This window comes from Mchenga conophoros, linkage group LG8, assembly GCF_057382185.1.
Source record: "Mchenga conophoros isolate Kocher_MC1m ecotype Shallow Benthic linkage group LG8, M_conophoros_male_GT1.1, whole genome shotgun sequence".
Taxonomy (NCBI): domain Eukaryota; kingdom Metazoa; phylum Chordata; class Actinopteri; order Cichliformes; family Cichlidae; genus Mchenga; species Mchenga conophoros.
Genome location: NC_140533.1, coordinates 13,579,306 through 13,606,157, shown reverse-complemented (window position 1 = coordinate 13,606,157; position 26,852 = coordinate 13,579,306). Strand labels below are relative to the sequence as shown.

The following is a 26,852-nucleotide window of genomic DNA, read 5'->3' as shown; positions in this document are numbered from 1 at the left end:
TTCTTGGTTCAAAACAACCATTTTTCTCTTCTGTGTGGAGCTCTACCTGTGCCTCTATAGGATCCTTCCACAGTCTAAAGACATGCTTGTTAAGTTAATTGGCTGTTGGCATGTATGTAAAGTCTGAATGGTTGTCTGATTCTATGCGTTAACCTGGCAACTTCTCCAGCACCCTATGACAGCTGGGACAGACTGGGATCCCTACAGTGAGAGGAGCAGCAGACCCATTGTGCTGTTCTTGTAAGCATTTGGTTTCATTTAAAGGCTCCTTAGACGTGTTACACAAGACTTTCCACTGTTATTATCGTTAAAAAAAATAAAAAATAAAAAATATATATTTGGAAAGAATGGAGGCTCAACACCTTAGAAAGGCAATTTAGGTCGTATTTCCCTTTTTAACTTGCGTCACATCTCTATTAAGATGCAGTGTGTATTTAATGTGAGATTAACCTTGAATTAGCATTAATTCCTCATATCGAATATTCTACAATCCAAGCATCAAAGTTTAAACAATCTGACTTCAGCAGAGTGTAAAATTAGGAATTATAACCACGTATAAAGCAATTTCCTAAATCAGGATTCTGGTGTTGTGGACTCTACAGGATAATTCTCGCTGGCTGTCTTGCCACCTCCGTTTCCATCGCCGTGCACATGTAAGCATGCAAACACTGCAATCAGCCAACTCAGTGCTGAGCTAGGAAAACCAGCTGCTTTCCCATCATTTCCAGACTCAGAACTGGCAGCCATACAAGGCTGTGTCAGTCTCATTCTGATACCCAAGCTACAAAATTAGCATCTTGAAAGCATATTTTATGAAAAAGAAGAAAAAAAAAAAGCCTTCCATGCACAATACTGTAACAAGCAGCGCAAGCCTGGCAAGAAGGTCCTTGATAATATGGCACAAAATTAAGCAACTAAGTAGTATGAAGAGTAGTAAAGAGAAGAACAATCCGCTGCAATGTGGCCTGGTTTTATTGCATAGCACGGAAAGGGAACAGCAAAAAGCAGTTCAATCCATGCTGTGTGTCACAGTTCACAAGTTAAGTTGATGGCTGTTAGCAGCATTTATTTGTTTGGCACAGTGAGTAAGCAGACTGCTCTCAGGCATTAGCACCATGCACACGCACACGTGCCTCTCACCCTCACAACCAATCAGGAAGAGTCAAAAAAGCAAAAGAGGCAAGAGAAAGCAACCACACTCAGGTGAGCGGAGAATATTTTTTTATAAAAAACAAAAACAAACTCCAGTTCCAGTTTGGTCCAGTTACAAAACAGCAGAGAAAAAACAGGTGCTCTGAAGCGGTCCCTCCAGTCTTGCTGTCAAACTGTACTGCACATCCTGTTACAGCCTAAACAAAAACCTTAATCTCTTTGGCCCGTGAACCCGAGATGCAGCAGTTGATGCCGTCAGTGATTACGTTCACTATAGGGAAGTATATCATTTGTGCTCCCCTCCACTCCAACTCCGTTGCTAAAAATAGGCCAGCCCTACGTTCACCTTAGCAAATACACATGCGCACACACACATCCAGGCTCACACTGACTACTACAGTGGAGAATAGAGTGCAGTCGTGTGGAGAGGGTGGAATGGGGGTGGAGGGGTGTAGTGGGTGGCAAGGGGAAAGTGTATTTTGAGGTATTAGCAGAACAGGATGAGCATGTGGGGATAGATGTGATGGAAGGAGATGGGATAAAAGGAAGATGAAGTACTTTGAAGAGCTCGAGAAAGGGCAGACGTAAAATATTTGAGGAGAAAAAGACAGACGATAAAAGAAAGCGTAGCTTAAATGATGAAACTAGAAGAGGAGAAGGTGGGGATGAGGGATCTCCGATATCCTTCCTTCCTACCGAGCCAACTTCCCTCCCACGCTTGCAGCAGTGAGCCCTGTGACTTTCAAAGAAGGCATTAATAATGCATTCGAAGGCTCACTTTATGCTATTGTAAACATGGCAGAATAGGTGTCATGCTGGTGTAGTAAATGGGCACACATCTGACACCCAAATAAATTCACAGAATAAAAGCCGGCTGGAAACTTAGCTGAATCTAAACGGTCTAACATTCTGCAATGCCCTCATTTTCCTGAGGTGTAATTAGACCAATCAGGTCGGTCTCCCGAGCAGGTGCTGGCGGTCTTAAATGGTTTCAAATGAACCTTTCTGATAGGCCTGAGTAGCTTATCCATGATAACATAATACAGGCTTATCAAAGGTTGGGCACTGCAGAGATAAAGTGAGCCTGAACCAGTTTGATATAAAGAACCGATGTCAGGGTTGCTTACATCATGGCACAGATAAGTGGTATGAGGCCCTGGGCTACGGTGAAGACTCAGGCTCGGGATGAGAAAAACTAAACAACATCAATCATCTGGTGTCATACCAAAAAGTGATTTCTAGCATTTGCCAAAAAATGACTGCCTGTAATTAAACTAGAGCTGGGCGATATGAGATTTTTTCATATCACGATATGTTTTTTTAATTTCAGGCGATAACGATATCTATCACGATATAAGCCAAATAACTATATTTGTAAGATTTAAATGTGCCGTTGCTCACAAGTAAAATGTGAAATAATCAGCAGCTTGTTTTTAAATATTTATTTCCCATAATAAGTTCAACAGGGTAGATGTACTTAAGGAACATGAGACTTTTTCAGATAAATAAAGGCAAATATTGCAAACTACACAAAAGACAGCCGCTAAAGCGTTTAAGTTTCAAAATAGAACAAATGAAACAGACTAAATTGTCAATTCCACTTAGAAATAAAGTATTAATTCTAAAAATAAATCTTAGTTTGTTTTACAGAAGAACAGACAAAACTGACTAACTTTTGTCAATATCAAATAAACTGAGAACTAAAAGGAAATTCTCAATCTCTCCTTGTTGTATAGCTGAGCTTTTCAAACAGTTGTAACAGTTACTTTAGTCTGACAAAAGCCGAATGACGAATTAGCGCTTCCAGTCAGAGACTGAGGCTACGTCCACACGTACACGGGTATTTTTGAAAACGGAGATTTTCCGTTTTCGTTTTAAAAAATAATCCCGTCCACACATAAAGGCAGAAATGAAGGAAAACGCTGCTATGAACATGCCAAAGCAGCAGGTGGCGCTAGATTCCTAACCGTGCAGAAATGTTGGCCAATCAGAAGTCTAGAAGCCTCGGTGGGAAAAAGTAAACAAAGCTGCGGCATAGAAGCAGAACCGAGTCGTATGTGTGGAGGGACAGTAACTGTGTGTATATGTAAGCATTTAAACACTGCAGAGAGTAGAATTAACAGTAACAGTATTCTAGAAATTCATTTCACCGAAACAATAACGTGGCGCACAGTGTGACGCATGCACCAGTTTATTGTATTTCCAGACTTGCTTTCGGCACATTTACAGTGCATGCTACTCTGTTTTTTGTCAGACTTGAAATAGCCGAAATACCTTCACACTACGGAACTTCTATGGCTCTTCCGTTCGACAATCTCTCCGGCATTGGAACCATCATCTGTTTTCTCTTCGGTCACGCTCGGTTGATTTTTCTAGTCGGCACACTCATTTCCTCCATTACGCGCTGGCTCCATTACCCGCTGGCTGCTTCCCAAACAAACACACGTGCGGCTTGGCACTTGTGCTGTACGTAACAAGTCACGCGACGTGACGCTGCGGCTGTGATTGGTTCGGCTCTGCGCTACTGAATTTGGATCGGCTGACCTTTTTTTTTTTTTTTTTTTTTTTTAAGAGAACAAGAGCGGAGAGGTCTATCGCGATAGCTTAATTTCTCTATCGAGTAAAAGTTATATCGCGATACATATCGTTATCGTTCTATCGCCCAGCTCTAAATTAAACTGTTGTAAATTGACTTGTTGATCTTTAATCTGTCAATCATATTTCAAAAATGAATGACATCAAGTCATTTTAATCCAGAAAGAATATTCCTGTCACAAACTAGAGGTTTTTCAGCACAACATTTACAACGGAGAAGCTAGCTGAACTCTCCTGTTAAGCTAGTTATGTTGAGGGTTGAGATATTCTCTTTAAAAACATAATTACTATAAGTATGTTCTTTTTCAATTCAGTAAAAACATCATAATTAACTTTTTGCAGTGTGATATTTGTTTTGAGTGTGCTATAGAAGGACTTCTTGCTGTCTGTCCCGACCTTGGTAAAATTAAAGTACTTAGTTTTGTTTTAAAAGGAAATTACATTCATAATGATATTTCTTATCTCTTACTGAGAGGTCTGCTCCGACACAGTGAAAGGAAATATATTTCATTAAGCAGTGTAAAATCTCTCCAAAATACAAACTAAGCTACAGCTGGACAGAAAAAAAAAAGATGGACATCACCCATTGGTTCAAGTTCCAGCAATGAAGAGTTATCATTTTGTACAATGGCATTTTTGGATTTTGGGAACTAGAATGCTGTTAGTGTGATTAAAATAATATTTGCCTAATAATTGCATAGAAAAATACTCTTAAAGAGACCAACACCACAAACATGGTTTGCAAGTCCAGTTCAGGGGCTCGTATTAGCTGAGGAGATGCCTAGCTTAAAGCTGAAACAGCATCCACCTGTCAGTCAAAGGAGACGCATCAGTTACAGTGAGTCCTAATAAACTGGTGAAACAATTGGGGGGGTGGGGGAGCACAGCAATACAACTGTTGTGACCAAAACATGTTTTGATACCAAAAAGATTGACTTCTGCTGTTGGGCAATTTAATAAGAGAATTTACTAGAATGGACTCATTTTGGAGCAATCCTCAAGTGGCCATTACAGAAACTGTTTTTGGCACTTCCACCTTGGCTTCATTTTCAGCCTTGGAGATTGCTGCTTGAACATAACAATCAGAACAATCAAAAGACACAATCAAACCAAAATAATGCAATCCTCCTGACACAAGAGTCACAGTCGTCAAACAGAATTTCAAAATTCTGTGAAGTGACTTCACTGCAGCTGAGGGCCAGAGGTAATCTGGTTATAAACATTAGACTCTCCATATCCGTAGTTCATTTAGGTGGTAAAGATTCACTGTGTGGTCGTTAAAAACCCAGCTAAGGAAGCAAGCAGAAACATGGCAATAACAAAACCTATTGACATTTCTCTGAAATTAGAGATATTAAAGTAGTGGGAACAATGACAGCACAAAAAGAGGAAATACAATGAGAGAACTGTGCTCTGAAAGGCAATGTGTTCCCTCTGATGCATTACACATTGAAATTAAGCAGCCTTTGATGTCTCAAAGTCAGGACATTCACATGCATGCAAAGTAAGAAAAAAAAAAAAAAGTTGACTCATGACATGACTAACTCAAAGGAACTAGAACGAATAGTGTACAACCACACTCCAGAAGCAGCCTCAAATTCTCAATAATTACTAACAGCAACATTTTTCTCTTACCTCCCGGCAGAAGCTGACTATGTTCTCCCAAAGCTCCTTTGCCTCGCCCTCATCATTCCGTCGTCGCGCCTCTACATGCATGCTCTCCCTTCTCTTCAGAGGTTTAACCACCTTGCGAAGGGTGAGGTACTGCTGGGGTGTGTGGCATGCTGCGCAGTTCTTGGCTTTGATATCATTGAGCAGCGTGCATGCTGGACAGCTCCACTGTCCTACCTTCTCCTGGAGGCTAGATGAGGTGGAGGACGAAGAAGAACCAGAGGAGGCAACGGCAGAAGAGGATGAAGGAAAGCCCCGGGCCTGTTTACGTATTTTATGACCTGAGGATGATGAAGAAGAGGAAGGTGTGCAGGAGCAAGATGCAGTACCAGGCCCCACTGGGAGGCCACAATGTGTACAGCAGCGGGGTAGAGGCACCTGCTGCTCCTGGAAGCCATGCAGCTTTGAAGAACCACAAGCTGAGCACTTGGGAGCACCTGTAGGGTTGCGCAGGGTGCACTTAGAGCAGGCCCATGTGCTAAAGTCCGGGCTCGAGGGGCTTGCTGGGGTAAAACGTACGGTTTCACAGCCTACTAGGTCGATGAGGTCAGCACCACCCCTTGACGATCTGCAGGTCTCGCACTTTGCTGAGCTGCCTTGGTTGGCCACGGAGCAGCTAGGGCACTTCCAGGTAGAGGCTGATGTGGAAGCAACAGGTAGGTGGGGCGTCAGTGGGTGGTGCTGAGACTCTTCTTCCTCCAAGATACTGAGGCGCTTGCTGGGGTAAGAAGGTTCCTGGGGCTGGGCGTGCTTGGGCTTAGCTGGCCTCTGTGGGCCAGGTTGGGGTGGCACACTGGCAGCTGAAGGGGAAGTGGGGCTGGGAGTGTTGGTTCCTGGGTTCGGTGGGCGTCCCGGAGGCGGTACCTCTCGCCTGCTGCGAGGCACAGGATTGTTCTGGAGGGAGGAGAATGAAGTAAAGGTGGAGGCGAGGGCCTGTGAAGACACATGGGGAGCTTCTTGAGGATCACAGGGCGGGGCTGGGGGGGAGTCATCTGTTAGGTCAATCAGTAGCGGGGCCGAAGCGGCTGTGTGAACAGGAAAGCCCAATACTGGCGTGCGCACCTCAGGCACTACCAGCGCTTCTGGGGGGATTTTAGGCAGAGACAGTTTTCTAGGCCCACCACAGGCTGAGCATGAAAGCGCCACAGGGGTGTTGTGAAGTGTGCACCGAGGACAAGCCCAGCCCGCCTGCTGACCCTCCTGACCACCCACCTCTCCATTGCTCTCAGACCGCCGAAACACTTCCTCCTTAGCTGGATGCTGTCCATGGGGCTCAAGTAGCACTGTGGGGGTGATCGTGGGTGTTGGGGGCTCAGTGGGAGCAGAAGGGAGACCATTGGCAGTGGCAGCTATGGTGGTCGTAGGAGGTGTGTGAGTGGCGGGTGATGGACCAAAGCCACAGACCGAGCAGGCTCCAGATCCCTGCGGGTTATTGAGGGTACAGCGGGGACAGGTCCAGCGGTGTTCCTCAGTGCTGCTGAGGCGCAGGATCTGGTTGAGGTCGGGTTTCTGGCGTGGCGCCTCACAGATAGAACAGCGAGGTGCTGCACCGGCATTTAAGAAAGTACAGCGCCCACATGACCACTCACTGCCTTGCACCGCTGCTGCCATGGAGCCTGGAGAGTGAGAGTGGCTGGGAAAAAAAAGGAGAAAAAACAATGAGTCAGAACAGAATGAACCAAACAAATCAGTCAGTAATACATTTTGCCATATAAGTGCTTGGCAAAAATAGATGCATATTAACTATATTGCTGCATAAACGCGCAAGCTATTTCAGTCAAGCGAAGCTTAAAGTGTCAGCAGAGCAAGGGAGAAGAGAAGAGAAGGAAACGTGACAAGATTTTTCTTATGGAAAAAGCCAGAGAATTCAGGGTGATCACGTAAAGGAAGAAAAGAGCAAACAGCAAAAACAACCCAGAAAACGCAAGACGAGGAGAGGCAGAAAGAAGTAGAATAGAAAAATACAGCGCAAGAGGGAAAGATTAGTCAGTGCAGGGGGGGAAAGGGGAAAAAAATCAAATCTCCCTCCTGGGGGCACTGAGGGCAGTAAATCCATACACAATGGCCACCTGATTAGAGCCAGGGAGACAGCGCACAGTGAGGAGGAGCGAGAAGAGAGGAGAGGAGGCTGCTATCGCCTCAGAATACTAGGACAGTGTTGCTTGAGTTTCCCTAACTGACACTCACTAAAACACAGGCGAGAGAGAGGAGGAGGGGAAAAAAAACAAAAACAAAACAAAACAGAGAACACACACACACACACACACACACACACACACAATCTTTTCCACTTCATATTAGCGGCTCTCTCCCCTCTCAGTGAATGTTAATGCAGGGTAGATGGGAGCAACTTAAGGTCACGTCAATCTCTTGCCCAAATGAATCTCAAATGGATGAGTCTATTAATTCTCACAGCGCTTATGACTCAGGCATATTTTAAATGGCAAGTCATTCATGCCACTGGAGTTACAGCAAATTTAAAGCTCGCTACTATCCACATATCTTAAGAGGACTCAAACAGAGAAAACAGCACAGAAAGAAATCCATCTATTCGGCCCCCTCGGTTTCTTTCCACCTCTCGCAAACTAAAACCTAAAAAGTCAATCTGACTTATTGATAGAGGGTATATTAGGGGCTTGGAGGGAAGGCAGCACAGTCGGATACTTCCAACTGTGCAGCAGAGAGGGTTGGGGTGGGGGCGGATTGAAGAGGGACAGCCCCAAGGGACGGACACGGTTTCTATCTGGACAAACCCATAAATGTCAGTGTCACTCAGGCTGCTCATGTGTGAACACCAACAGAGAAGGTAATGTGGGGATTTTAGGATAGCTGAGGGGAAGGTGCCAAGAGCTAGGATACTTCAGTGTTTTTCACATTGACCCCAGCAGAGAACATGTTGCCCTCAAAGTCACTGAAGCTTGTTGATCTTCTGTGTGATATTTTGGTTGGAGAACTACATGTGCTGTGTTAAAAGATTTCGTTTAGGGCACGAGCCTGAAACCTTTACAATCAGAGCAGACATTTTTGTACTTCAGCTCTGCATTCCAATAATTGCAATAATGCATTTGTTGCTTTTTTTCATTTATAGACCAATGGTATTGGTCTTAAAAATATCGGTCAGGTTCTAATTGGGCAAATGAATCATAATTAAAAGTAATCTAAAACACCTGACAATTTATTAGCTTTAAAAATAGCCCAAATAAAAAAGGGAGAACTCCAGGTGCATATCAAGCAAACCAGGAAGACAGCTGCTCTACAGTCACAGGATTGCAAGCTCTAGGTTGGGGTAGGGGTTTGGCACTTAATTGTGACGCCAAACAAACACCACACCCACAGTGTGTAGCAGGTAGCAGTAAGTGTACTGGAAACAATGGTAACACAGGACAACCTTTAGCCAAAACATGAGAACCAATGACCTTAAACTCAGTAGTGCAATTGCTAAAGTCCCCACCAATGCACCCACAAAGTGGACTGGATAAATGACTGTCAAGGCAGGTGAAAAACAGACAAACAGCTGGGCATACAGAAGTTATAGTGAGATCTGAGACTCGATGTAAAACAAACTTTTTCTATAAAAGCATATTCTGATAATTCCTTGTTGCTGACACGGCAGTTTGGAGTGCCTGGGTCCTGCTCCTCTCCCCTGAAGTGCCATGTGTCACGGCCAGCCAACTGCCTTTAGTTCAACTTCATTAAACCTTTCAAATCAAGCGAATCCCCAGATCCCAGGGGGACCTCTTACAGACGACCTCTTGCTCCCAGCGCAATGTCTGTTCCTCTTGTCATCCCTTCTCCCAGAGGTAAAGAGGGAAATGACAAGCAGGAAGAAATGTGAACGTGTTACTTTAGTTGTCTCTTGAGTGTGTGGGTCCTCGCTGCTTGGTTGTATGCTTGCATGAATGCAGGCATCTAGCTATATTTATCCATAGATGCAGCACTGCTGCTAGTTTTATTGTCCACCTACATTTGTGTGTTTTCTCAGGATAGCAAAACTATAGAAGCAGAAGCAAATAGTAGCCTTTAGCACCCCTGAAGTCCACACTGTAAGGAGTAAATTCAGCCTTCTAATGATAAACAAAACATAGAACACACTTTTTCTTTAAAAGCACACAAACGCTTTTATCACTGCATTTATCTGCAATGTCTTCATGGCTGCTCTGCAATATTAAGTGCCCTTCTAGCCACTAACAAAAAAGGGGTGCCAATGAAGTAATGTTCATTGAGTAATAATATTAAGGACATAACTGACATTGTTCATCTAACCACAAAAAAAAGAAAAAAAGAAAATAAAGGTCTGTGGTGTGTCCTGAGACTACAGCCCTGTCTCCGCACCTTCAGCAGCTATGCTAAAAGTAGTTGAATTAAGTGGCAGCACTGTGCCAGCTGGGATGGCACATGTTTACATCATGTTTGGCTCTCTAAAGGTCTGCGTATCTGAGTGCCGCAAACATCAATGACGACAACAAGTGTCAACACCTCATGTTTGATGACAGATTCTACCCTGTGGACATTTATAACTGTCAGGCCTCTTTCATCTACAGCAAGAGAGCAAAGTTGCAGTGTCAGCCACGTGGAGAATTTGTCAAAGCAATTGATGTGGTTCTCACTGGAGCACAGGGATCACAGATTCATTATATTTCCATCTTTAGCTGACACCATGAAAGCTTTTTATTAAAGTGATCAGCCTCAAGGATTTTTTAAAATTATCTTATTGATACTAGTTATAAGCAGCGGTATTTACCTCTCACCCAGTACGGTGTGATGAACAACTATAACCTCTCAATTGGGGTTCTCAATGCATTTTGACTGTACTATGTGCACACCCAGTACAGTACTTTTCAAAAGTTTTGAGCTACCCTTCACTTATTGCATATTCAAACACACATGGAAATACTATATATAAATCAAAATCAGAGTTTGTACAATTCTAAGAAGCACCTTTATTCTTCAACCAAGTCTGAACTTTCTTAGTCAAGCTTTTGTTTTTTTTAGTAGTCTTCAGGAATAGTTCTCCAGACTTCTTGAAGGACAATCAAAGCTCTTCTTTGGATGTTTCTGCCTTTTGTTCTGTTCTCTGTCCAGATGATCCCTCACTGCTTCAATAATGCTGAAGTCTGGGCTCTGGGGAGGCCGATCCATGACTCATGTGTTTTTCCATCCAGGTATGATGTTATTGTACTGGTAGTTTGTTTGGGATCATGGTCAAGCTGTTGTCAATTGAGATACTTTCCCGATGGAAATTGAATTGTTGTTCAAAATCTGATAGTCCTTCAGTGTGTTCATAATTGAATCAGTTTTGACGGGATCCCCAACACCACTGGGTAAAATGCAGCCCCAAACCATGACAGAGCCTCCGCCATGTTGTACAAATAAGTGGAGACACTCACCAGTTGTACAAACTGACAATAATTTAAGCCAAATTTTCAAATCTTTATTTTTTAAAGGCCGGCTACCTTTTCTTTTGCCCACCACTTGTGCAGTTTCCCCAAATCATTTAAGGACACATTTTGTGGCACACAATTTCAGCTCTTTCAATAAACACCTTGTTGGTGCAAAAATACTATTACATGCCTATCAATTTGTGTTCTCTTTGGCTTTTTTGTACAGGTGACAAGAGACATTAAGAGTTTCAATATTAACAGGAACCTATAAAAAGTACTCCTGTAGCATTTGAGGACTTTCGATCAGAGGTCATGTTCAGAGCTGTTCAAACATAAATGAAACCAGGATTCCTGTAACTCTGCAATGTAAGAGGAAGAATGATTCACAGGCCTGGAGAACTACGGCTTAACCCATTTTTTTAAAACATTTAAATAAAGTCTGGCTGCTTGGAAACAAACTATATAAAGAATTGAGGGGTGGGTCAAGACTTGCACAGGACTATATGTACAATACATGCGTGCAGCAGAGGATGAAGTACTATAGCCTGTGATCCCTGGACCATACTTAAAAGGATGTTTTTAATGTACATGTTCCAGTCACTAACAAAAGTGTGCAGCACGCACACACATACACACAGACACATGCACACACCTTTTGTCCTTGGCCCTGTGCTCACTGGAGCTGGTCTAAAAGTGCCCACTTCAGCTCCTCTGTGTCGCAGACCTGGGCAGTCAGCCAGTAGCTTACACTGAAGAGGAAGAGAATAGAAGAGCACCCTCACCTCTAGAAAGCCTATCTTTCTGCAATGAGGCCCTCAATGAAGCCTGCTGCCCATAAAGTGGTTTCTCTGAAACTGGAATTTCACTTAAGTAAAAACATCTATAACCCTGCGGTGATTTCTCAACACTTCACTGGGTGTCAGACAATCAAAGTTTCAGCAGACTGTTATAAAGAGTACAAGTCTAAAATGTCTTAGTGGAAAATGAGCAAGTCTGTAATATTGCATAAAAAGAGTAAATTAACTTCCACAACTCAGGTGTCTACAAGGAAGTCTTCAGGGTTTAGATAAGAGTACCTACAAACAGCAAACATAGTCAAGATGATCAGTATCTACAGCACCCTGGATACAAGAGATGTCAGAAAGGCTTTAAGAAATGCTACAAAATCACTGATAACTGTGTCTAAGGCCACCTATGGCTCTGGCTACTTGGATTCATTATACATACTGAACTCTAATGCGAGATCAAACGAGGAGAATCTTGCCAGTCTCTCCCTGCCTCGCTGTGAGACATTTGGCCTTTGTGCGACAGTCATTAGCACTGCCTTTCCAAGGTTGGCCCCGAGCCCAGGGCCTGAGGGGAAGGTGTGGAATCGCCACTGGCCATTAGAGGCGCAGTGCTCCTGATTTACTCATTCAACACAAACATAAGCATGGCCACAAAAAAAAAAAGAAAAAAAAAAGGATGTTATCAGCACAGAAACTGTGGCTGCTGTTGGTAGCCTAGCTCCTTAATGACTGACCACTTTAACATTTTAATTTTTGCATTTGTAGTACTCACCGTATTTGTCTTATAGTACAGTGTCAGTTCTTCTGTACAGTGCAGGCATTGTGATTTTTATTCTTATCTAAAAACGTGCCAAAAATGTCAGCTTCCCACAATTCAAGCATTTAACCTGCTGTCTAATAAATGAAGTCTGACACAGGACCGAGCAGAAATATAAAGCGAGTCAGTCAGCACTTCAGAGATATTAAATGACAGATGGCCTGTCAGTTACCGTAGTGCAAGTGTCATTCAGGCTCTATGACAGTTTGTCTAGCTGAGCTTGAAATTTTTTTGCAAAACACACGTTTCCTCAAAGCCTTGACAACAAACATTAACTAACTACGCAGCAACTATACAGAATCCCATGACCTCAACATAATGTTTACTCAAAATTCTTGCTGCCTGCCTGAGTGCCAGCTGATACGTTTCTTATCATGTGCGTGCACTTGGGACATATATCTGAAAGGAACATACCGAGTCAGCTCTCTGGTATGAAAACATACTTGGCAGAAAAAACGCAGACTCCAGCTGTAGGTTGGTGTCGGTACATTTGTGTGCAGCTTGTAGTGAAACACTGATCCAGTGAATATCAAATAGAGTTGGCTGCCTGCGAGCCAATTTGATTTTGTTAAAGTGAAGGAATTTTTCTATCAAATCTATCTAAGCTGAGCTCAGTTTCTGAATGAGGTGAAGCAAACTTGCTCCGCTGTGGGGTGCTCCTATTTAATAATGTATCCAAATGCATACACTGCTGGTTCGAGCCTGCCAGTACACCTTACACGCCTGTCTGACGGGAAGAATTGTAAATGTAGCTGCTGCTCTTACACAGCATGCAAGACAACAGAGAAACAGTGTGAGAAAAATCTTGCAAATTTAGTGTCTCACATTTAAATTCAGGTAGCACGAAGCAGCTGCCTAATTTAACATTTTCATACAATCGCTTTAATTTTCGGCACTTAATTACTCATTCACTTAAATCAGAGCATTTAACATCGTTAGGACTCGTTTTTGAAATTTTGCTTGCAATCAGTGAATTTCTACTTGTGCTTTTTCTACTTGATGTGTCCAAGTAGGAATTGCTGGCCTCTAACTTTGATCAACTGTGCTCAACTTCAAACTCAGCAGATTCGTTATCACTTTTTCAGGTATGTAAACTCTGGACTCTGACTCTTAAGGATGTGATTTCCAGGATGTGTGTGACCATGGACTGAATGAGTTTAGATATTAACAGGTCATCATAACCGAAGCGCCTGTAGCATTTACGTTCATGGTTGTTGCTCAAACATAAATAAAACCTGTTCCTGTAACTGTGCAGTATATGAGGAAGAGCAATGCAACACAAGTGACTAATAACAGACTAGTGTGCACTACTACAAAAAAAAAAAAAAAAAAAAAAAAAGAAAATAATCTTTTCTTTTTTTTTTGACTGGAAATTAGAACCAAAAGCAGCACAGTGTGAGAGTGTTTGCATAATTTGTTTACTCTGGAATATAGTATTCCTGGGAAGACTAACTTTGTAGTGACAGCTCTAGCTCTGTGCATGCAAAGTAGCACCGCATGACCCATATCAGTGAGGATATTAGCCATTTGCTGATCCACTGGTATTGGCATTTATAAACGGCCAATAAATGAAAATTAAGAAATAAAAGAAGAGACTGAAAAAACACCCTTCAAAAATATTACGAGTGTTGACGATGCATAGCTTATCCACCAGGGGGCACTCTGCAACATCACAGTTGGCAACATGCCAGCTGAGTAGGGTCTGAGGCTAGACAAGTAAATAAATAACTTGACATGACAAATTTGTTTCTGGGATTGAAATTCTGATATTTTAAAATATCAGAATCAGTTTTGAAAATCTGATATTTCAGTCAGGATCCTCAAAGTACAGATTTTTCAAACTTGCAAAAAAGTGTTCTTTAACAGTGTGCTTTAGTAAAAAGGCATTTATAGTGTATTAAGGGCCACAAGAATTCTGCATTATTTTTAAGTTACCTGTTAGATCACTGCACTAAACATGTTAGTGTAACTGAGCTCTTTTCAGACTTTACTTCCTGTGGTGAAAGCTGGCCAAAGACGTAAGCCGAGAATCCCGACAAAAACAAAACATGAAAACATCCAAGCAATGATGGAATCAAGAACAACCAGACTTTCCAAATACTTCAAGTGTTTGTTATTGTAATTTACTGTGTGCCATTACTCACAAATATATTTAAAAACAACAAAAAAAACTTTCAGTTTCAGCTTTTGATGCCTGCGCTGCACACAAAACACACCCTTTTGCCCCAAGTAATCATCCACCAAACCTCCAAGGCTATGATGGGAAAACCCTGGCTCAGTGAGCCACACAGTAGTAGAAGGTGCGACCTGGCCAGTCAGCCAGTGAAACCTGCTCCTTCAGTGCTGTTGGAAGCTCTTCCTCCTACAGCGCAGGACAACATGGGTGTGTCCATCGACAGTTTCTAGTAAACGTAGTTGAGTTTTTAATTTCATACTTTGAGAATATGCTGCAACTGACTATTTGCATTGTTATTAAACCCCAATAATTCATGCTTAATCATCCAGGTAAGTAAATCCCAAAAGGTTGGTTCTGTTCATTTGGACCAAGTGTTTTCAGTGGGAGAAACAATTCATCCAAGTGACTTCTTCAGTCTCAGCTGACTGCAGGTTTTCCTAACCCTATAAACAATACATTTGCACAATGACTGAAACTAGCCCACTGAATGAACAATGGGGCAGTGAGGAGCTCACCGCTGAAAACACTATGTCCAGATGAACAGAATCAACCTTTTGGGACATTCTGGACTGTTTTTTGTATACTATGTCACAATACTTTAAACCCTGTAACACCAAATTATGTCATTTCTGATGGAAGTCTCAAAAACTACATCATGTTTGATTTTTATTCCCTCCAAAAACCCAAATTAATTGCACTATAATTTTTTGGATAATAAATTGCCAAAAAATACTGGATGTAAAATATGATACAAACTAAAATCTATATAAAATTTTTTAATTTAATTTCTTTTTATAATTATTTTTAAATACTCAATTTATAAAAAAAGAAAGCAAAAACAACAAACTTGAATTTCCTGGTAATTTTTTCATGGTTCAGGCTTTACAGGGTTAAAGTCAATTTCTCTCATTTTACAGTGTAATTCAAAGTAAAAGCATCAATCAATAACTCAATATAAATGTCTCCATCGATAGTTCAATATCAGGGCTTCCTTGCACTAACATGAGGTCTGTTAAACCTAATAAATGATCAATAATGCAAATAATTAAGGCTACAGTGCAGTCCGGTGTGTTATACTTTTTTAAATTGCCAAAGCTTATTTTCCCACAGGATTAAACTCCTATGATAAGGTCCGTCGAATGTAAACAATCTCCACAGTTGTTTTACTTTCTTGGAAACCAGTTTTATTACAACGCAAGTTTATCAGGAATGACTTTAATAGGCCATGTAAGCCTGGATGTCTCAGGAGAGCGTGACTGTTTTGAACTGCAAGACAGGCTCCAGATGTAGCTCCCACACAAACACACTCAAAGTGAGGCTTCTCTGGTGGTAAATATTCAGATGGGTTTTTTTTTTTTTTTTTGAGTGAGCGCAGGGAGAGAAGTGGAAATATAGAAACTTAAAACTTATATAATGTTAGAAAAAAAGTCTTGGTTGCTGTGCACTTGAAGATGAACAGATAGATGTTTTTAAAGTAGAAGAGAAAATGGGGGTGATTTTCATAACTGTCAGCAGGGTTTCAGAGCCCTGGCATTTCTATTTGTACTTTTTATATTATTTTTTTTTACCTCTTACATGCAAACAGTACTGGCAGGCAGTAGGAGTGGCAACTCTTCTTCGACAGCACAGAGCTTTTTATTGGAGAGAAAAAAAGAGAGACCTATCAGACACCAATATGTCCTTGGATCAGACGAGCTGTAAAAATGGATAATGAAAGCTGAAACATTCTGCTGCTTCTGAACACACCCTGTGTGCTGTGACGGGGATTAGATCAGCACTTTTATACCATCTCTGCCACACTCGAGAAAACCGAGAATTTATTTTAACCCCCATCAGTAATGAATGCAGCCTGCCTGTAACAGTCTCACAGACAGGAACTTTTTGACTTTATTAAAGTACTTTTCTCACTTACAAGACTAGAGTACGTGTTCCTCCTTAAAAAAAAAATAAAGATACATTTCTGTTACGTGGAAGTTCTTTCTGTTTTCTGAAGAAACTGATGAGTCAGGGTCACCGATTAACAGGAACCTGTTTTTTTTCCTACATGACAGGTAATTCTGTGATGAATATGACTCACTCACATCAACCCTTATGGGTTTTTTTGCAGAGATAAGCCATTAAGTGATACTTGTTTGCAGTAATCTAGAGCACCAGCAGTTAAAAAGAAACTTGGTGACGTGATACAAAGGATTGGAGACAGCAAAGCCTTAATCACACGGGACAATAGAAATATAATTCAGAAAGTTTTAATTAAGTCTTTCCAAGACTTCTTGAGATAGAACATTAAGATGGGCAATTTTAAGATGTTGACAGTGGTACAAAGACTCATACCAGACGAGCTCTTTTGAGAAATTGCCCTTAGGCAGCCAGAAAGTACGGGAGAAACTATACACTGAGAGCAACTTTAAAAATTAAACACACATTCCCTTGTTATGAAACCTAAATATTATTGGAAGCTTTACACAATATAACCTTTGCTTCTAAACAGAGTAAATCAGTGTGTGAATTTCTGATCAGTTTCAACATTTGTATTCTCACTTTTTAGTTCACACTACTTATGATGAAGGACTCAAACCATATATGTATTATCACACTGATTTAAGAACTACCAATCACTTCTGCAAATACCAGTGAGAAAGGAAAAAATGGAGAAAAGGAATGAAACAATAACAGCGGCTTCTGACCTCTCGCTGTGCCCTCGGTGAATATTTCACGACCAGCGCTCGTTTTTTGATGGGTGAATCTGTCAGCGGTGGAGACAGCTTCAGACATTTGAATCTTTAAACAGAGGAAACTGTCTGACTGGGTTGCAACAGACATCAGTAATGGAGCAAAGCGAGCGCAAGCAGGAAGCTAGCAGGAAGCTCCAGAATCAGAGAGGAAGAAGGGAAAGAGATGGCAGGGGCACAGAGCTAATCTGAAGTTCCTGGGGGCACCCAAATCTGAAGGGGCCGAGGACACTGCTGACGCAGCTGTGCCTTGAGCCCGGGGGCAACTTCTAAAACAGTTCCACCCCTGTTACTGCGACACAAATCTAACCCGGGAAGGCAGACCAGCAAAAACCACCTGCCACGGGAAAGCACTAGTTTCTACGTGAAACCATTAACATTAACGTGAATTATACCCTTTCTCCATAGGTGTAATTCAGCAGCAGCAGAGTTTTCGTTCTGTGCGAGACAGACAGGTTATTATGTGCCGTCTTATCTTGGGCCCAGTGGAATTAGGTTACTGAACATATGCTACACATTTCCATGGCAACAAGAGTGGGGAAATCTGGAATCATGTCATTTGCAGAGCCAACGGGCGTTTTTGTTTTTTTTCCTCCTTCTTTTCCCCTGCTGCATCCCTGCACTGTTTTCCACAGAAAGCCACGCTGTGAGACAACGCTTCCATGCCAAGTCTATTCTGGTTGGGGACTGTCCTGACGCGGCCCTGTCTCCATCAGATGAGGCAACGGCAAGGGAGAGAACAGGCTGAAATAATTCAGACATAAACGCGGCCAGCGACCATGCTTGTTGAGCCCAAGTGGACCTGTTTTAATCCAATTAAAGAGAGCACAGCCAGTGGAACGCGGTCGCAATAAACGCCGTCATCCATCATGCTGGGACAGCAGAGACTGGGAGCAACTCTGCAGAGAGCAGACACCGACCTTAGGGCCCCCGTAATGCGACGTGTAACGTAGGATGCTAGGAGTATGCGGCTGAAATGCAATGAAGCAGTCACATTTGTGACTTCACACTATAAGCACTGTGATAAAACTTAACTGCGCTGCCGTAATTACAATAGCGTCATGACTGAGATTCCAAAGTTGCATAACACTGGCTTCCTTTATAACATTCATCTTATCTGAAGACAAGCAGTCACATTAACAGAGTGTGCATTTCTCTCCTGTATATTTGTGAGTTTGCTGGCTCGCTAAATCGCTTTGGAGAATGACCTGAAAAGTAACAACGTAAGAAATTCAAAAATAAATAAATAAACTGAAACACAGGCATGTAAACTTTCACACTTTTGGCGTGAGACACCTTTTCTCAGTCTTTTTCACACTGCCACATGAATCTCTCGCAACAAATAAGAGGAAGTCTCAAAGCTGACGCTTTACCCAAAAATCTTTTTCTTTTTTCTTAAGTTCGGCACCACACTTGTACATAAACAGCACAGAGAGCACAAAAGACACAGTTTGTGCCCCATTAAGCTGCCGGAGGCACACACAAAACCCCTCTCCAAAAGTCATTAAACTCTTCTCATATATGTTCAGTTTTTCCTTCATTTACTTTACTCTGAAATCTCAGATCCATTACAGATGTGAAAATACTAGCTTACTTACTCAAGCATTTTTACTGCAGTAACGAGTAGGTTATAGACCAGAGTAAAGATGTAAATGTCCGGTTTGCCAAAAAAATAAGAGGAGCTGGAAAAATGTGTTAATTCCAGCTGTTTACAAAAGCCTATTTTCTTTTTTTCCTTTTTTTTTTTTTAATACCTCCAGCATCAGAAAGCCTTAGAATCCTTCCATGTGCGCTTAGAAGGAAGAGAGTTGTACACAGTTACACACTGGACAACAGTCATAACCTCATAGATTGGGATCTAAAGTCACGTACACATATGGTGGATGCTTCAGGCTGTGATGCCTGGGTAAGAATGTGTACACACATATTTACAACCCAATCGTGTGTCAGTCAATAGTTTCCTTCACTCTCATTGGTAGCTGCTTGATTGATTGATTGGTAATTTATTTCAACATGTGAACAATATACAAGTACATTTAGAAAAGAAAACAAGAGAGAGAAAAAATACTATACAAATTACAATGAGTAGCCTAAAGTTTGAGAAGAGTTTAACTTCTCTTGTCCTCCCGTGTAGACAGCCCTTAAACAGAGTAATTTTGTGTATTTCACGTCAGACAGTTGAGCTTATTCTGCAGAGGTGCATGGATATCAACCTGCATGGAAAGAAGGCTGCGGGTGCTGGCACAGCTAATGTTAGACACACTCAGCAGACTGATCAGTGTACAATTTCATGCACTGGGCTGAACGCCACATTTCACATTCAAGCCGCATTTAAAAACAATCTGATTATCGAAGAATGTGATTAAGAGACTCTAAATCCAAATGCAGAGACAACACTTAACCACATTGCTAAAAGTGTGCTAAAATGTTTCTGTCTTCTGGCTTGTTTTCTTACTTTCATCCAAGTCACTTAGTCTGACATTTTTTTCCTCACATTTAATGATTAGTATATTAGTCCCAAAGACTATCAATAGATCTGTTTCCTATACCCTCTTCAATTATCAAATTAGCTACCAATTTACAGCTGCCATGTTAAGATGCATGTGTACCTAATGCAGTAAGTGTCACTTGACGCGCCATCAGATCTCAAACAGTTTATAACATCATGTGGCTACTGTGGCTAGTTCTGTCACCCTCACTGAATTTGAGCTGTGAGCCACATTAACGTCTGAACGACAGAACGCCACTGCTTTAAAGGATTAATGAAGCCAGCAATGCTATTAAATGTCCCATTTTGGGAGTGTGCACAAGTGCACTTATGTTGCACATCTCTGTGTGATAAGTGGGCTGTTATCATGAGTGAACCTTCACAGCTGAGGTGCTGAATCAAGGCACACAAAAACACTTCCCAAAGTCAATGGGGTTTACTGCTGGACGCAAACAAACTGAAATTACTCAAGGACAAGTCTGTTCATGCAGTCTCCAAGGTAGAGGGAAAAAAGAAAGAAAAAGGAGGGAAAGAAAATGGTTTATAGGGCAATATATTAGAGAATAAAGCGTAAGAGAATTGCTGAAGTTTAGCTGGGCTCATGGTGTACTGTTGTTTCTATATTTCATGCTCTGTCACAGCTCAGCAAAGCTTGCCTAACGTTGTTAGGCTCACACAGTGGTGTGTTCATGGACAAAAGACTGAGTGAACATGAGAGAGAGGGTGAGTGGGGTAGATGAGAGAGCACGTTCAAGTGGTACGGCAATGTCTTTCTAAAACATCTATTGTCTGTGTGTGCGTGTGTGTGTGTGTGTGTGTGTGTGTGTGTGTGTGTGTGTCCCTCCATGCCTTCCAGCAGCAGACAGAAACGGACTGCATGCACTCGACTGACTGAGAGTGTAGTCTGATTGGTGCTGAAGGCACAGTCTTGTTGCTACAGAGATGCACAAACAAAAGATTCTGCTGAATGAAAAGCAAATAAACTGTATGATGTCAAACTACACTGACAGTACGAGCCAGATTTAAGTTTTAATCATGAATTCAGCAATATTTACGGAGCCATGCTCGAGCCTGGGCATTGAAAAACACGCCTGGTTCCTTATCTTGGCCTACAACACTCACAAAAGAGAGCCTACATCTCCAGACTTCTGCTTCATGGTTAAATAAAACAAAACAAACAAAAAAAAGAAACAAAAAAACCCCAAGAGAACCTTGAAACAATAAGACAAGGAAGCCTTGACAGACTTAACTGTTAAACGTGGAGCAACTGCAAGCAAAGCATCGACAGCAGTGGGCAGGAATCAAGAAAGATGAAAGCCCAACTGGAGACTGATTGCTGAATAAATAATGACATCCACTGTGGGGAAATGTGATCGGCCTCTCTGAAAATCAATAACTAACAACCAGACCATGATGCCCTGAGTGACTCAGCAACAACTTCAATACACTGCAGACGGTCGATATCAACTGCCTGTTCTTGTTCCGGGAGACATGACCTAAAAAAAAAAAAAAATTTTAAAAAAGAGGGAAAAAAAGGCAGGAGGAAAACTGGAAACACTTCTAAATAGGTTTCTGTGAGGGCGGTTGGGAAGATCAGGCTTTGGAAGAAAGTCAGTCAAAACTGCCAGATGTGCGGCACATTCAAAGCTTCTCACAAACTCCTGTGTGCCGCTGTTCTGACAGCGAATCAGAGATTCAGAAGGCACACACCAGAACAATGGATTAATGCAGCCTTTCTTGCAGATGCACTGAGTGAATCTATCTTATTCATACAAAAAGGAATAGCGTTGTCTCTTCCACAAAGGAGTTTGTTCAGCTACACATAAACCTTTCTCAACCCAAAACTCTGAAAAATCTGTGTTTTACTCTGAAAACTCACAGCTATGTTTGACGGGCAAACTGAGGAGCCTCTAAAACACAGAAAGGGTTATTTTGTGGGTCAACAAATAGATATCCATGATCACACTAAATTCATATTTTAATTAATCCTTTGGCAGGGTTTCATTGCATTGGTTTCACTGAGCCTAGGTCATTCCATCTGCCCATTCAGTCCCCTCTGCCCTGCCTCATTTGCAGCACATACTGTACAGCCGAGCTAGGAGGAGGTGGGATTTTGTTTGACAAATCCGGCTTAGTCAGATTTTGGGTGCATCATAGAAAAACATCAAAATGCAGGCTTTGATTAGATAAGCTTTGATGAGACAGTGGATTTGATCCATAGCTGAGGGGTTAGCGAATCCTCAGTAAGCGTTTCTGTAAGACTATAAAAGAGAGCGCAGCACATTTCTTAAGCCAACAACGCAAATGAGCAGCATCACTCAATTGCAAAAATTAAATACCTCTTTAAGGCTGCCATTAACTGCCCCCGACCCGACCCGAGTGTGCTCAATGTGAGAGAAGTGCTTGATTGGTTAGACAGCGCTGCCCCTTACCTGCGCTCTCGATGAGGCAACGGCTGCTGCTGCTGCCGTGTGATGAAGGTGGTACCCCACACGGGGCTGCTGTGGCTGTTCCTGAGCCAGCCCACAGGGGGTGACGAAGGGTAGGGGGTACTTCGAAAGCCATGGTCCGACTCGGTCTCTGCAGTGAGAGACGAGGCTGAACTCCCCATCACCACGGAGATAAGAAGTTAGTTTCTAAATGTTGTTTTTTCTGTTTTGGGGGTTTTCTTTCTTTGTATTTCCCTAAAGCACCAAATATGACAAGGGATCCACTGTTGCACCCAGTTGGGCACACAGGAAGCCTTCAGAAGAACACAAACAACCCTTATCATGTGGTCTTTGCTTCCCGTTGGCAATTTTCAGCTACGAATATGAAGAATTTCCTCCTTCAAATAACACCAAGGATCCCTCTGGGAAAGAAAGTATTTATAACAAAAAAAGAAAAGAAAAAAACAGCAACAGGATGGCAAATATAAAAAAGAAGAAGAAGGGTACTCAAATGAGTTTAACTTGCAGGTGGCCAAGTATCCACAACATGGTGGAAGTTCTCAATTCAAACAGTAAATTGAGGCAAGAAGCGGCGATTCCAATGGAACAGCTGGCGTCACAGAGGAGAAAATACAATTTTCTCACAGCAAAGCCTTGTAATTCTCCCTTTTGTAGACTTTAAGCTTGTAACACTCTGCACCAAGTCTTCCATAGTGCCACTCATAATTCCTTGCGTGTTCATTCTCACACATCTCCCCAGCCTGTGCAGCAAAAGTCTTGTGCTGCTTCCTCTTCCTTTCACACATGCTCGGAAAAATGTCTCAAAAAAAACGAAAAGGAAAACGTGTGCACGTAAAAGTGTTCACTGTCTTAAAACTTTGCAGCAACAAAACCAGACACCTCCAAAAAGTGTTACGTTTAAGATAAACTCGCAAAAGGACACCAAGATGACCCCACTGTCCATGAAGTTAGCTGATAATGTTGCAGATTAGTAGTGGCACAGATGATGTTGTAGAAGGGGGGGGGGGGGGCGGGGGGGGGGGGAGAGAGAGAGTCACACAAAAGTTATTTGCAAGAAGGAAATCAATGCATCGCATTTCGTGGGAGCAGTGTTGGCAACACTACAAGTATGCAAATAGCCAAGTGTCCCCTTTCAGACATTCAGTCTGACTAACAGCTGCTGTGGAGGTTTACCAGTAAAACAGCCCAGCTGCATTTCTCTCACAGGAGAAAACATAATGTTTGAAAGCGTGAGGAAGGGCCATTTCACACAGATCAATTCGGAAATGTGCAGAATCCCTGCACTTCACGTGAATTAAATCTCAAAGCAACACCGGCCACGGGCGTGTTTACCTCAACAGCTGTCACAGCACGAACATGTTTACAACTCAGTTTCAACTTTTGAGCAATATCCAAGTAAACACCCGAGAGCAATGCTCCGTGTCATGCTGCGGTGCTGTGCCAGCACAAGGACTGGAGATGATCCTAGATTCTTCTGTCTGAGAGTCACAGCTTAATTTCTGTCTGATCCCACAGCCTAGGCAGGCCACTTCAGTTCATCATCTTGCGCTCGGATTTATGCGGGGTTGCCAGTTTGTCATAGCAGGTCTATGCATGCGAAGCGACACAGGGAAAGGAGTATCCCCACAGCCACGGCGTCAGAGACTAACTACATTTGCATGGGTGATTTTAGGAGTATCGACAGTTTGTAAACACCCCGGTGCTCCCTGGTCTGCTTGAGCTTTGATAGGCATCAAGTATTAGCTGATCGCTGTGCCCACGGGTCGCTCGCATGGGATCGGATCCGTAGTTTGGCTTTACGGGTTCGGTGAACGTCACACTAAAAACACACGCGTATGTGAGCTTTCAACTAAGTCCTGTTAGCATAACTGCAAAGCGTTACTCATTTGAAAAAGAAAGAAAAAAGGTGATCAGTTTCCACAGCGGTACACAGGGCCATGGAGAGTAATGTGCATGAAGCAGGAAGCGATCCGCAGGCTTTGGGAGAAGCGTGAATACCCGAAGATGTTTCGTTCGTCCAGGCAGGAGAAAGAAGAAGAAGGAGCACTCGGTCGCAAATTTCACCATCTTCCGCCGGCTCCACTCCTGCGTGCGCTCATCTCATATTTCCAGCGTTTGGGATGTTAGTCGCTGAGCCTCGCTGCCTTACATCAGGAGACATCCTCGCCCCGGTCCCGTTATCGCCTTGGATGTGAGCTTGTTCGCAGTGTAAAAGCCGCTCCTCCCCATAATGCTTCTACATCTGGGTCCCGCTACGCGTTCCCAGCCTCCCATGCTCCCGTTATGTATTTTTCCATGTTTTAAGTCTCCCTCACTGATAGCCTGAGCGCAGTGGACGAGGATGCAATCTCCTCCAGCGGATTACTGGAGTGTCGGTAGAGCGCAGGCGCACTGGCCCTGGCGAGCAGAGCAAAGCTGGAAGGCTGCGTTCAAGAGATTTAAATAAACCCCAGTAGAGTCCAAGCTTTAGAGGTCTCGCTCATTATTGTGAATAGGAGCGACGTTAGTAATGAGTGTGTACGGCAGCACAGGGGCAAGATGAGGCATGCCAGCCGTAGGAGAGCACGAGAATAAGAACAATACACACTGTTACAGCTGTCTAGCCTAAATGTTATGTGTTTTTCTGTTGGTTTCCGGAGACAGATTTCTCCTTTGGTCACTTGCAGGCAGAGCACTGAAGGGTTAAAGCAGAAGACAGCGGTGACTGCAACACTCATCACTGCTCAACTGTCCCTGCACATTACTGAGATAAGCCTTCAAACTTCCCCCACTGCTCTCTTCCACTTCATGTAACTTTGCTGCCCTCATTCCTGATCCCTTCCTCTATCTTTGAACTCAGTGTTCACCAGCAAAATACACACATGAAAACACAGGAGTGGCCAGAACATTAACAGGCTCAAACCACATCTTTTTTTTTTTTGCTTTTTCTCCATTTTCTTCTTTAATAAAGTTAAGTCTACCTGAGCTACAGATCGTGGAGAGACTGACTGCATGGCCAATTATCTGTCTGGACCTCAGCTTTTTGTAACTGCAAGGGTGTAATCTTCATGACTCCTCAGTGGAATGTGTAAAGACATAAACTGGTTTGTCTGGAAATGTTCCAATTACAATTCCAGTGAACAAGCAAGCCTACAGTATGTAATGCAGCTGCTGATGTAGACTCAAGTCCAAGCTCGACACCGGAGGGTGTTGCTCAAGACCAACTGCTTCTCGCGGAAAGACGTAAACAGGGAGCTTACTGTATTAGTAATACAATTCCATTTCCAAAAATGAAACGCTGCTTACACAACAACACTGGAGTGGTTTCACTTAAGCTCACTGAGTCACACTGACTGAGACAGGAGAAATCATCATCACTGTAGTACTGTAATAGATAGATGGGTTACTAAAGAGTGCAGATCTGGCAAAAAAGAGAGGGAGAGGGAGAAAGAGAGAGAGAAGGGGTAAGAGAGGAAGGAGTCAAGGGACTGCAACCCTTTGTTATGGGTGCACCTGTCCAAGCACCACCTGTTCCACTGCAAGTCAGCACCAACAGCTGACACAGTTAGTGCCAGAGAGCGAGAGACAGAGACAGGGGTGAGAGAGATTAGGTTTCATTTCTAATCTCCAGGGACCCACTGGGAAAAAAAAGGGGGAAAGGAGGTGGGATGTGAGCTGATTTTCACAGTACATTGTAAACTGTCATTTCTACACAACCCAGCGTGTTCGGGCTGACACTATATTTACTCCCAGCAGTGAACAAAGCACAGCAGGAATAATTAACCCTTCATGATCATTCCAGGTATAAAAACAAAACACCTTTTATTGACACTCTAACGACAAAACTTCAGACTATTGCCACAGTCCAGGCCTCAAGACACACACACACATTCGTAATATTGTCCAACCAGCTGGAGTGCCCACGAGCAAGTTAATGTGTACCCCAGGCTGCAGTATGTCTGGTTCCTGCCTTATCTCCCTCCCCTAACCCTGCTGCCCCAAGCAGGCAGGGTTAAAGAACAAATGTCAGCGCTGTTATGGGGACTTAATGTCTCTCCTTGTGAGGTGAGGTGAATAAACTCCGACTGTTAAATACACGAGGCTCTCTCACATAATCAATCTATTTGTGTCCAAAGTGTAAGCCTGCCAGCTCTGTCACTAAAGCAGCCAGACGAAAACTCTGAACAATCCCATTGAGACGAGGACACAGCCGCCTGCTGCTACTGCCGGGGGGAACCTTACACACAAAGACACTCTTATTCTCAAATTTGGCCGACATTACCGACCCTCCCTGACATTACCCCACTTGGTGAAGTACTCTCAGGCACCGGTTGTTCTTACCTCGTTTCGGCTGAAGAGGAATTATTCCCGTTTTCAGTCGTCTGTACGTTAACTTTTCACAGCCATGGAAACGGTAAGTTCTCCCCCGGTTTTGTTCTTCACTCGCCGAGCTTCCCGGTCGTTAGTCAGCTCCCAGCTCTCTGCCGTCGACTCATACCTAACATATCTGTGTCAAACACGCGTATGTGCGCTTATTTCCACTCCGTCGTGTATTATCGATACTGATGCGACCGCGTCGGTTTACCTCAAACAGCTCGGAGAGGAAGGAGGGGGGAATTCTAAAGA

At 42.8% G+C, this 26,852-nt stretch overlaps 1 protein-coding gene across 2 annotated transcripts in view; it reads right to left on the bottom strand.

The window, feature by feature from the left end:
• The window catches only part of capn15 (calpain 15), a 46,101-nt gene extending 19,249 nt beyond the window's left edge, over window positions 1-26,852 (bottom strand). Inside the window, exons 1-2 of one of the 2 annotated variants that reach the window (XM_085284326.1) lie at window positions 26,568-26,852; window positions 5,383-7,051 (exon numbers count right to left, since the gene is read on the bottom strand). In XM_085284326.1, the coding sequence (XP_085140452.1) occupies window positions 5,383-7,029 (1,647 nt within the window). In that variant the 5' untranslated portion in view covers window positions 7,030-7,051; window positions 26,568-26,852. Of the gene's footprint in view, window positions 1-5,382; window positions 7,052-22,229; window positions 23,232-26,567 lie in introns of those variants that run through there. The other variant, XM_085284325.1, reaches the window with a different exon arrangement.